This window comes from Henckelia pumila, chromosome 3 (assembly GCF_033568475.1).
Source record: "Henckelia pumila isolate YLH828 chromosome 3, ASM3356847v2, whole genome shotgun sequence".
Lineage (NCBI taxonomy): Eukaryota > Viridiplantae > Streptophyta > Magnoliopsida > Lamiales > Gesneriaceae > Henckelia > Henckelia pumila.
In genome coordinates, this window is record NC_133122.1 from 11752776 (window position 1) to 11765989 (window position 13214).

Consider the following 13214-nt stretch of genomic DNA (forward strand, 5'->3'; position numbering starts at 1 on the left):
ATATGGTAAATCGAAGAAAATACTCAACTTTTTCCAATTGTACGGTAGTTTCGGATTATCATCCATGGTTTTTCCGAATTTCAATTTAAAATTTTTCAACTCATTGATCACACTGTCTCCAAAAAGTATGGGTGGTGGTCTTCCGTACTCTTCTGTGAGCATTTTTCCGAAACTCATGGTCACTGTTCAAAAATTTGCGGTGACCCATATAGCAATGTTTTTTCCCATTTTTTAACCACCGTGAATGAGTAAATTTGTGGCACACTGGGCATGAAAATTGAAATTTGGTGCTCCACCCAGATAAGGTTGCATATCCAGGAAAATCACTTATCGTCCATAGTAATGCGGCATGCAATTGAAAATTCTGCTTGGTTGATGCATCATATGTCTCCACTCCTACCTCCCACAAATCCTTCAAATCAGCAATAAGGGGTTGCAAGTAGATGTCGATGTTATTTCCAGGAGCAGATGGACCAAGTATTAACAACGACAACATAAAGTATGGTTGTTTCATACACATCCATGGCGGAAGATTATATGGCACTAAAACGACTGGCCATATACTATGCACCACACTCATATTTTTGAATGGATTAAATCCATCTGAAGCTAATCCTAGCCTTATGTTCCGGGGATCCTTTGCGAATTCCGGGTGGTTATGGTCAAACGTTTGCCAAGCTGGGGAATCAGCTGGATGTTGCATGTAACCGTCTTTTGTGCGAGATTCAGAATGCCATCTCATATGGACTGCTGTTTTGCTCGACATGAACAAACGTTGTAACCTAGGCTTTATTGGAAAATACCATAAAACCTTGCGTGAAACTTTTCTCTTCTCACCAGTAGGATCACCTTCAGAAGTTTCCCATCTGGGCTCATCACATGTTTTGCACTGAACTCTTTCTTTGTCCAACCCCCAGTAAAAAGTGCAATCATTTGGGCAAGCATCGATCTTTTCGTAACCAAGTCCTAATTGCCTCATCAATTTTTCTGCTTCATAGTATGACTTTGGTAAATCATTCATGGCATTAGGAAATGCTTCTCTCAACAAATCCAAAAGCATATCGAAGATTTTATTGATCATTTTTCCAAGACATTTTAAGTGAAGCAAGCGAATGATGAATGCAAGTTTTGAGAATTTCTTGCAGCCAGGATATAACTCTTTTTGCGAATCATCAATTAATTTATAGAATTTTTGGGCCTCTCCAGTTGGAATATCTTTATCCCTTTCAAATCCTGATGTGTTGTTAATATTGTCATCATGTTGTGGGACCCCAAAAGCCTCGTGAACTAGCCCTTCCATATCATCTACATCATCACGATATGAAACAGAACTAGATATTGAAGATGCACTACATGAGATCTCTCCATGAGCAACCCAGTGAGTATAACCTTTGATAAATCCATCAACCGTCAAATGATCATAAGCATCCTCTCTTGAAACACAAATGCCAATCTTACATCTTGCACAAGGACATGCGATTTTTCCATTTATGTTTGCATTAGAAAATGCAAAATCTAGGAAACTCTCCAGCCCTTTTCTGTATTCCTCAGTTTGTCTCGACAAATACATCCAAGTTTTATCCATCACAAGTTTGATAAAAAGATCTACTAACACAAGTTCAGAAAACAAATATGTAATATATATGTATATATATGTGGAGTATGAATATCAAACAAGACATATCAATTATAAATTATTATATAAACTATAAATATAAGAAATGAGATGATATTAATTTTTTAAAAGCTTTTAAAGTAGAATCACTCCACAATCAACATGTAATATAATAAACTTCTACTTATAAATTAATTTACATTCAAAATATTAATGTAAAATTACTTCACTCATAATTAATTGGCGAAAACATTACTAAAATAACTTTACAAGAAACGTCGACATTACTAAAAGATCTACTAACACAAGTTCAAAAAAACAAACATATAATATATGTATATATATGTGGAGTATGAATACCAAACAAGACATATCAATTATAAATTATTATATAAATTATAAATATAAGAAATGAGATGATATTAATTTTTTAAAAGTTGTTAAAGTAGAATCACACCACAATCAACATGTTATATAATAAACTTCTACTTATAAATTAATCTATGTTCAAAATATTAATCTAAAATTACTTCACTCATAATTAATTGGCGAGAACATTACTAAAATAAATTTACATGCAACATCTTAAAATAAAATATATTTCTCATAATTTAATTAACACAAGAAAGTAATTTATAACATATGAAGGTGGAAGTATCGATCTAAGCCAGATTTTGTTAATTTGGTAATTCACTTTATTTTTATAACTATTGCCTATTGGTACTGTTTTGTTTTTTTATATTAATTTAAAAAAAAGATATTTTTTGACAAATATTATTATTTTATGTATTAATAAATATTATTTAAAATATTCATAATATTATATATATATAAATATATATTTTTTCTTAGCTCTTTCATACAATGAACTACATTATTATTTTAATTATGATGAATTATTATATAAATCAACTCATCTAATTACCCATCTCTCAATATTCTTTAGTCCACCCCAGATTTCAAGCAAGAAAACAATATTTGATGCAAATAAAAAATTTCATGTTTCAGTTACTTTTCAAGACAGAGCAATCCCAAACACATTGTTCCCAAAAATCCAAATCAAACAAAGAATATCCAACCAACATCTACTTGTTTACAAAACTTTTAAGCTCCAAAGGAAATTTGATGCAGCTAGTGCAATAAATTCAAATGCTTGCAACTACTTTACAAACATATAACTGTCAACTTCTTGCAATAAATTTAACAACATTTATATGTCTCTCTATAATTTTTTTTCTCCTCTCAAGAAATCTAGACCCATCAAATATTGTGCTTGAGAAATTATTTCAATCACATGAAACCATTACTACCCATCGTGGCCGCAGCCCACATACATTTTCAGCATGTCATCCCAACTATTTTATTGGCTTCATATTAGATATTATTGATTCATTATTTTACGTGTGATAACTAAGGAATTGAAAATAAATTAGCACAGGATAGCTGCTGCCCAGTCACTAAAATAAATCCCCCAACAGTTCTTTATGAGCTCACACTAGCAAGAATTTCCATATATATTCACAAAAAACTAGAAACTCACAGTTCCAGGAACTAACAGATTCAGAATGATATGAGCTATGGACGGAGGAAACTTACATAATTTTACAGAAACCATATTCAATAAAATGAGACATAAATTCCAGCTTACAATATGCCTTGCTCCAGCAAGTGAAAAAAAGCAAAATAAAACGGCAGTCAATACAAAACAAGAGGTAATATTTTAAAAAAACAAAGATATGCAATTTCTAACGTGTTCAAATATTTTGATTTAATGGCTCTTCATGATCAGACTGTGATGCTGAACAGGTAATCTAGGATTACCAACAGCTTTCTCAGTCTCCTCAAGGAGCTGCATCGGAGTTAACTTCGCAAACTCACAAGTCCTGTCTTGTGGCAGAAACTAGCATCTATTTCAAAAGAAATAGGGCCAATACAAAACCAGTTTACAATATGCTTTGCTAATATTATAATAGTGAGACTCAAAACTGCCTACGACCAAGACTTGATCGGATCGAATCGAGTCAAAACAGGGCAGTATGGTCCTTGATAAATTAATTAGTCGAGTACAACAATTAAAATCTCACGAGCAGTCTACTAAATCAATGAAATTAAATTATACTGGATCGACTTTTACACTTCATGAAAACCAAAACAAAATCAAAAACATACCCAAACAAAATGGTTGGAATGGAATGATGGTTTCTCTGCTGCAAAACTCAAATCACCGCTGGAAATAAACATGTTTTTCTTGGTTAAAATTACAACTTCTTTAAGAAATAAAAATAAATCACTCAAAAATAGAGAACAAAACTTGCGACGACCCAGGGCTACGGATTGCCAGAGACAAGAGAAGAATTAGATTACCTCGGCGGGGCGGCAGAAGGTGGGGATGGCGGTGTTGGTGACAAACGGTGCAGAAGAAGCTGATGGGTGAAGACGTCGGGGGTGGGGGAGGATCCGGCGGAAACGATTTTCCAAATCACAGAAGTGAGATTGTTGCGGCGTGAGCGAAGATTAGGGCGCTAAAGAAATTTGGGGATGCTAGGCGCGAGTCTGATTAATAAAATTGGAGGGAGAGATTGGAGAGGGGAAAAAATAGGCGTGAAAATGTAATATTTTTAGTGACATTTTTTTAATATTGTCACAATAATATATCTAATAGGGTTTTTATTTTATAAAATTTTCTTTTTTTAATTAATGTCGTGATATGTATATATTAATGACATTTTTTACAAAATGTCATTAAAAAAGTGTCAGGAAATGTATTTTTTCTAGTAGTGGTACTACCTCCCTGTCTGTTCTGCTGCTGCTGAGGTTGGAAAGAGTGCACTGCAGACAACTGCCTCTTCGGCTGAACTGCAGGTCTAGACGAACTCCCACTCTGAGCTCTATCTCTGTTACATTGAGGGCACACCTTAGAGAAGTGTCCCGGTTGCTGACATGTGTTACAATTACCAAAGACTTCCACACACTGATCCGGTGAGTGCCTTCCTCCACACTTACTACAGTACAAGGTTGATGATCCAGAACTCTGCCCTGAACCAAACTGTTTGGAGCCACTGGAACTAGAAGAACTGTTCCCCTGTCTTTTGAACTGTTTACCTCTCGCTTTGTACTGATCCTTTCGGTTTCCCCCACTGTTACCACCTTCATACCTCTGCTGCTGGTACTGATTCTGAGATGGTTGATTCTGATACTGAGACGGTTGGTTTTGATACTGCCTCTGCTGCTGAGGTGCCACCTGATTACCTCTTTGCCTCCACAAGCCTGCTTCTGCTCCCTTTGCATGATTCATGGCATCCGCAAAGTTGTCAGGCCTAGCAGTGTTCACCAAAGTGAAGATGTCAGGATTCAAGCCATTAATGAAGTGATCTGCCTTAGCTTCTTCATCTCCGGCAATTAGTGGTGCAAAACGCAACAGACTATCAAACTTGGCAACGTACTCTTCGATGTTCAGATTCCCTTGTCTCAAATTGGCAAATTCTGCTCCCTTGTCCTTACGGTACGAGATAGGGAAAAACCGCTTATAGAATTCAGATTTAAAAAGAGTCCAAGTAACTTCCGTACCTCTATTCTCTATTGCTTTCTTTGTCATGATCCACCAGCCCTTAGCAACCCCACGTAGCTGATGAATGACTAACCTGATTCTGCGGTCATCTGTGTAATCAATGGAATCAAACAGCTGATCAATATCATCCAACCAACTTTCACAGTCAACTGGATTTTCTGAACCTAACAACAATGGCGGATTGAAAGACTAAAACCTCTTCAGCAAGGTTTCCATAGGCGTTGCTGAAGCATCCAACTGATCAACTTCAGTGCTAGCTTGCTCAGTTGCAGGGATAACTGGCGGTGTGTTTCTGTTTATCACTCGACGAGGACCCATCTGATAATCAAAGGTTAGGACACGAGATATCTCAATCGCTACAATCAGTGACCTTACAACCGCTTGGAATACCGGATACCAGTCGATAGCAGAAACAGTTATATCTCAAGTAGATCATGCTTTATAAATTAAATCACATAACCATGTAATTCAATAATTCTCAATAATAAAGCATGCTCGCATGGAATTAAGTACACAGTTAAAATAATTCAAACACATGCGAGGAGCCAATACACGCAGACTCGATCTACCCGCTCACTCTAGTTCAACCAAGAATCTTAACTCTCTGATACCACTTAATGTGAGACCTCGATTCCAAACAACTAATCTCGGGATTAAACAACAATAAGGCATACAATAACCAAAGGTTAAAAGCAATAAGATTTTTTTTTTTTGAAACAGTGCCTCGCTCGATCCGCATGATCTTGCGGATCGAGCGAGCAACTTTGCCAAAGTTACTGCCCGAAAAACTCAGCCCTCGCTCGATCCGCAATATCTTGCAGATCGAGCGAGCCACCAAAAATTTGAAACAGAGGATATAACAGCTTGCCCTCGCTCGATCCGCAAGATCTTGCGGATCGACCGGTGACAGAAACAGAGAAAAAACAGCATAAATCATGCTAGAACTTGAGTCCAAAACCAACAACATTTTATCATGCATTACAATCACAAGTTCTCCAACTAATACATGAAATTCTAGGGTTACACAACCGCTCAAAAGTATTGGATTTGTAACGACAAACTTTCAACACAGCTCGCATAAACAATACAATAACATAACGAAGTTCGATATCTAAACATGTTCAAATACAACTAGGTAGACATGCTGACACGACTTCTAAATCGAGTCTCACTACTAGCTCTCCCTCTTGTTGCTAACCAGGCCTTCGCTGACTTGGTCCTGCCCCACCTGTTGCCAAGTACACATACAAAACAAAGCAACAACCGGATAAACCGGTGAGAATGACATTCCCAATAAAAACAACATAACAAGTAATGAATATACAACATGCTATCAAACAACATATTCAAGTCGAAGCTAATGATATGCATGTCTTTAAAACCAGGATATCAATTCTGATAAACAAGGGAGTACTGCTCTGCTTTTGGGATCTCGAGGATGAGATCACGAATGACTCACCGACTCTCCCAATCGAGGTGGTGCCACGTATCCCACTCCTCTAGACTTTGAGCAACCATAATGAGTATGCTAGCACTAGGCGAAATACTACAACCTAGGCCACTCAATCATAGTTCCCAAACGTCTAAACAAAAAAGGCGGTTCTGCCCGCTGAAATAAAAGTAGGCTCAAGATGAATGCATAACAAAAACATAAACATAAGCCACATAACAAAACTCAATCAATCAACCAAATACAAGTTTCACATGCTAGAACAAGTATCGATGCAATATGTGATTTAAAAAGGGAAACTCGAGAACCAACAGTCCCGAGTATGCTATCCCGCTACGATGACTGCTTTTACCTTTCAATGCAGTATCTCCAACTCTGGCTAAGCTACAACAAAAGATTGTATCAAAAGCTATACAATTTAAACAACAACAACGGTTCAAGGCGAATCTCTTTACTGTTCTTCGTCCAATCTCTTGATGATCAAAAGGCTGATTAACACTGGCTTAACAAACTCCAAACGAATCTGTACGGAGACAAAAATTGATCAACAACAACGTTCAACTCAAGCAAAAGTCCAACAGCCCAAAAACGGTTCAAATCTCTAAAACTCAAACCGGCGGCATAACGGCTATAACTGAACAAACCGACAACGCAGACAGCAGTTCAATAGCGATATAATCTCATAACAATGCTAATACCACAACCACAAGGCAATCCCAACAAATCTCAAAACTCAAACTTTCGAAAATGGCTTCCAAAAACCATAACAATTCCGAACGTCGCTCTATTTCAAAACCGACAGATAATAAAAGATCAGAACACTGTAGAGAACAACATACTCGAATCTAGAATGATTCTAACAACATCCAAAAACTATAATGCGTCGGATCGAAGGAGAACTTACGATATAACGAAGTTCTCGTTGTCGTGATCGATAATCTGCCTTCAGAAATAATTTCTAACGGACGGATCGACCGGAAACCGAGATTGGAAAAGCTCGAAAGGCATTTCCCCAAGCTTCAATGGTGCTTCACGGTTTGGGGAGGAAGATGAAGATTTCCCAATCAATTTCTAAGAGTAGATAATATATAAAAATCAATATTTGCGTTTTAGTCCCTGAAATTTCCAAAATTTGCAAACAGGACCCTGATCAAAAACAAACCGGCTCGAGAACTCTGTAATCTCTGATTAACTCAAATAAACTCATTTAAGATAAAAACGGGACGTTACAGTTATGTAGCACGCTGTGCCGTCGCTTCAGGAGGTGGCTCCCATACCGAAATACAAGTGGATATGCCGGACCCAAATCGATGGAAGTCCAACTACTAACAGGATAGGGAAAAACCCTACTAACAGACATCTCGAAGGAGATAGCTCAGTATGCAAATGAATGCAGCATAAATTAATGACATATAAACCATGCAGTCACATAATACATGCATACTCAGTCAGGATATCTCGAACAGTACTTTCGTGCCTCAAATCAGTGCAAGCTCTACCAACTCTAGGTCCACGCCTATAGTCTGCTCTACACTGCCAAATGATACTACTATCATTATAGTGCTCTGAAAGCCTTAACTAAGCTAAAGCATACTCCTAAATATTTTTAGGAAGCAAAAGCTATACCTTCGTCCGTCGTTAGCCCTTTGATGTCGATGCCTCCAGAACTTGGGCACAACTCCGCTACGACTATCGAACGCCTCGACGACTCCCGAGTCAAGCCTAGGAAGGCTAGAACAACTCGAATACGACTAGAGTAGAGAGGAAATCCGGAATTGGCAATTAAAAATGAATTATCGGCCTTCTATTTATAGACAACGATCGGAGCCTCTGATCCTCGATCGGAACGTCCGATCCTGCCATCGGAGCTTCCGAAGATCCTGATCTGCCACGTGTCAAAATATCACTTGTTGACTTCGGATAGGGGTGATCGGAGCTTCCGATCTAACCACACGTCATGCCTGACGTAATACCATCGGAGCTTCCGATCCACCTTCGGAGCTTCCGATCATGTTCGCAGCTTCCGAAGTCACCTTCGGAGCTTCCGAACTCTACCCAAGTAATTATGATTAATCCCTTAATTACTAATTTTGGTTACGGGCTACTACATTCTTCCCCACTTAAGATATTTCGTTCTCGAAATCAGATCTTAAGTACTGATTGAAATATAGAAATCAGAAACATTCTTTATTCAAATCAAACGTTTATAGAGTTTGCAACTGAATACAACTTAAAATTGAAATCAAAACAACTCAGGATGGTCTTCATGCATCCTGTCCTCAAGATCCCAAGTAGCTTCCTCAGTGCCTCGGCGCTGCCACTGAACTAAAACCAAAGGAATGACTTTGTTCCGCAAAACCTTATCCTTATAATCTAGGATACAAATAGGTTTCTCAACATAAGTCAAATCCTTGTTCACCTGAACCTCAGACCGCTGCAGAATATGAGACTCATCTGCCACATACTGTCGCAACAGAGATACGTGAAACACGTCGTGAATACTGGATAGATGCGGTGGCAAAGCTAGTCGATAAGCCAAATCGCCGATGCTCTCCAAGATCTCAAACGGACCGATAAACCTGGGAGACAACTTACCCTTAAGACCAAATCTTAGAATCTTACGGAAAGGTGACACTCTCAGAAACACTTTCTCTCTGACATCGAACTGCAAAGGCCTACGCTTGGTGTTAGCATAGCTGGCCTAGCGATCCTGTGCAGTCTTAATCCGTTTCTTGATCTGATCGACAATGTCTACCGCCTGCTAGATAAGCTCCGGTCCCTCAGCCTGTCTCTCCCCCACTTCTTCCCAGAAGAGTGGAGTACGACAACGTCGTTCGTACAATGCCTCAAAAGGTGTCATTCCAATACTAGTATGATAGCTGTTGTTGTACGCGAACTCGATCAGCGGCAAATGATCCTGCCAGGCTGAACCAAAATCCATAACACACGCTCTAAGCATATCTTTCAAAGTACGGATAGTGCGCTCTGACTGACCATCAGTCTCCGAATGATAGGCAGTACTCAAACTGAGAGTAGTACCCATCGCATGCCGAACACTCCCCCAGAATCTAGAAGTAAACCTGGGATCCCGATCGCTGACAATGCTCACCGGCACTCCATGAAGTCGAAAGATCTCCTGAATGTACAATCGAGCCATACGATCCACATTGTACTCTCGGCTATAGGCAATGAAATGAGCTGACTTGGTGAGTCGGTCCACCACAACCAAGATAGCATCACAGTTCCTCGGGGATACCGGCAAATGGGTCACAAAGTCCATTGTGATAAACTTCCATTTCCATTCAGGAATAGGCAGACTGTGAAGCAATCCTCCAGGTTGTCGGTGCTCTGCCTTGACCTGTTGACACACCAAACATCTCGAAACAAACTAATAAACACCGCGTTTCATTCCCTTCCACCAGAAGCGAGTACGTAGATCCTTGTACATCTTGTTGCTCCCAGGATGAATACTCAACTTAGTGCGATGTGCCTGAGACAAAATCTCCTCTCGCAACTCTTCATCCTGTGGAATCACAAGCCTACCAGACAAACACAGAAAGCCATCTGATTGATAGTGAAATCCAGATGAGCTACCCTCGTTAGCTAGACGAGCTAAACGCTGGGTCTTCGAATCAGACATCTGAGCATCTCGAATCCGCGAATACAAAGCTGGCTCAGATAGTATCGCAAACATCTGGATACTCTGCATACCTTTCTTATGCTTGAAGGTATATCCCGAAGTACAACAGTCACTGATCGCACTAGACATCGAACAAGTCTAAAGTGCGGATAGTCGCACCTTGCGACTCAATGCATCAGCGGTGAGATTAGCAGCTCCCGGATGGTACTTAATCTTGCAATCATAATCCTTAAGAAAGTTCATCCAACGTCTCTGCCTCATGTTCAACTCCGCACGAGTGAACAAATACTTGAGACTCTTATGGTCAGTGAAGATCTCAAATTTCTCGCCATACAAATAATGACGCCAGATCTTCAAAGAGAACACAATGGCTGCTAACTCCAAATCATGGACTGGGTAGTTGTCCTCGTAAAGCTTTAGCTGTCTAGAAGCGTATGCTATCACATGCCCATTCTGAGTCAGGACACAACCTAACCCCTGAAGAGAAGCATCAGTGTATACCACATACCCTCCAGATCTTGACGGTAATGCCAACACCGGCGCAGAAGTCAACCGCCATCGAAGCTCACAGAAATTTTCCTCACACTCGGAGGACCACTCGAAATCCACACCCTTGCGGGTAAGCTGCGTCAAAGGTCGAGCTAGTTGAGAGAAGTTCAGAATGAAGCGACGGTAATACCCTGCTAGACCCAAAAAACTACGGATCTCAGCAACTGTCGTCGGACGCGACCAATTAAGTACCGCTTCAATCTTGCTTGGATCAACAGAAATCCCTTCCCTGGATATGATATGGCCAAGAAAGACCACTCGATCCATCCAGAACTCACACTTTCTCAGCTTGGCGTACAACTGCTCATCCCGAAGAGTCTGTAGTACCAACCGCAAGTGAGAAACATGCTCTTCTGTATTACGCGAATACACCAAGATGTCGTCAATGAAAACCACGACAAACTTGTCCAAATACTCCCTGAAAACACGGTTCATCATATCCATGAATATAGCCGGTGCATTAGTCAAACCAAACGGCATCACTAGGAACTCGTAATGCCCATAGCGAGTACGTAATGCAGTCTTGGCTACGTCCTGATCACGGACTCTCAACTGTTGATAACCAGATCTCAAGTCAATCTTGGAGTAAACTGACGTGCCCTGCAGCTGATCAAACAAGTCATAAATACGAGGCAACGGATACTTGTTCTTCACAGTGACTCGATTCAGCTGCCGATAGTCAATGCACAGCCGCATCAACCCATCCTTCTTCTTCACAAAGAGAACAGGAGCTCCCCAAGGAGATACACTAGGACGAATGTACCCCTTGTCCAAAAGATCCTGTAGCTGATTCTTCAACTCACGCATCCCTGATGGAGCCAGACGATACGGTGCTCGAGAAATAGGCGAAGTACCCGACATCAACTCTATGCCAAACTCGACTTCCCTAATAGGAGGAAAACCCGGAATCTCATCAGGAAATACATCTGGGAATTCATTCACAACAGAAATGTTATCTATCCCAATACTCTCAGCGGACAAATCAACTGCATAGATAAGGTAGCCTTCCCCACCAGACTCTAGAGCTCGACAGGCTCTCAAGGTTGATACCAAAGGCATCGGAGGTCGCGCGCCCTCTCCATAGAAAAACCAGCTCTCACTCCCCTCCGGATGAAAGCGTACTAATCTCTGATAGCAGTCCACTGAAGCTCGATAGGTAGTCAACATATCTATTCCCAGAATGCAATCAAAATCGTCCATCGCCAGGACCATGAGATTCGCTAACAGAATGTTTCCTTCAAACTCTAAAGGACAACCCATCACTAGACGCTTAGCCAAAGCATATTGGCCCATCGGAGTAGAAACAGACATCACTACGTCTAGTGCAATGCATGGTAACTTATGCCTCTTAACAAAACGTGCAAAAATGAAGGAATGAGATGCACCAGTGTCAATAAGTACAAGAGCAGGTATACCATAAAGCAGAAATGTACCTGCGATGACTTTTTCATTCTCCTCCACTACCTGATCATGTCTCAGGGCAAACACCTGGCCAGAAGCTCGTGGCCTCAAATGAGAACTCCCATCAGGCTGTCCCTACGACCTCTGCTGAACGGTGGCCTGAGAACCAGATCCTGAACCAGAACCAGAACCGCCTCCCCCAGAAGTGGACAATCCCTCCGGATGTGACCAGTCTCTCCACAGTGGAAACAAGCTCCAGAAGCTCTACGGCACTTGTCGGATGGATGGTTCTTCCCACAGTGATCACACTTGTCCTTCTTACCGAAACGGACAACACCTCCAGAACCAGAGGAAGAAGTAGATCCAGACTTCTTAAAAGTTTGGGCACGGGGACCCAAAGAACTAGCAGGCCTCGACTGAGGAAAAGACCTGTTACGCCGAATGCTGTCCTCCGCCTGGTGACAACGGCTCACCAAACCCTCGTAGGACATGTCGTTGCCAACTGCCACACGGTCATGGATCTCAGGGTTAAGGCCCTGAAGGAACAGATTATACTTCATCCCAGAGCTGTCAGCAATCTCGGGGTAATAGGATAGAAGATCAAAGAACTTCTGCTGATACTCATCGATAGACATGGCTCCCTATCGCAGACTCAGTAGCTCGCCTGCCTTCGACTGTCGGAGTGCAGGAGGAAAATATAGCTTCTGAAAAGCTGTGCGGAATTCGGCCCAGGTGGCCACTCCTCTCGCCACAACAAAAGGTGCAGAAGTAAACCTCCACCACCTGCGCGCATGTCCATCCAAAAGATAACCCAGGGTCTCCATCTTCTACTCCTCGGTGCATTGGAAAGTCTGAAAAGTCATCTCCATGCGGTCTAACCAGTTCTCCGCATCCTCCGGAGACTCACCTCCAACTAAGGGCTTAGGACCCATAGCTAAGAATCGACGCACAGTGAAACGCTCGTCATCATGATGACGATGAAGCCGTTCTC

The 13214-nt window shown here is 40.9% G+C and overlaps 1 protein-coding gene across 1 annotated transcript; it reads right to left on the minus strand.

Annotated features, from left to right (window-relative positions):
• Positions 1 to 100: 100 nt before the first annotated feature.
• On the minus strand, positions 101 to 4046 carry LOC140888090 (uncharacterized). The gene is made up of 3 exons (XM_073295768.1): positions 3980 to 4046; positions 3785 to 3842; positions 101 to 1605 (listed from the first exon to the last, which is right to left on the minus strand). Exon 3 carries the CDS (start codon positions 1583 to 1585, stop codon positions 101 to 103), a length of 1485 nt encoding a protein of 494 aa, XP_073151869.1. The 5' UTR covers positions 1586 to 1605; positions 3785 to 3842; positions 3980 to 4046.
• Positions 4047 to 13214: the final 9168 nt, after the last annotated feature.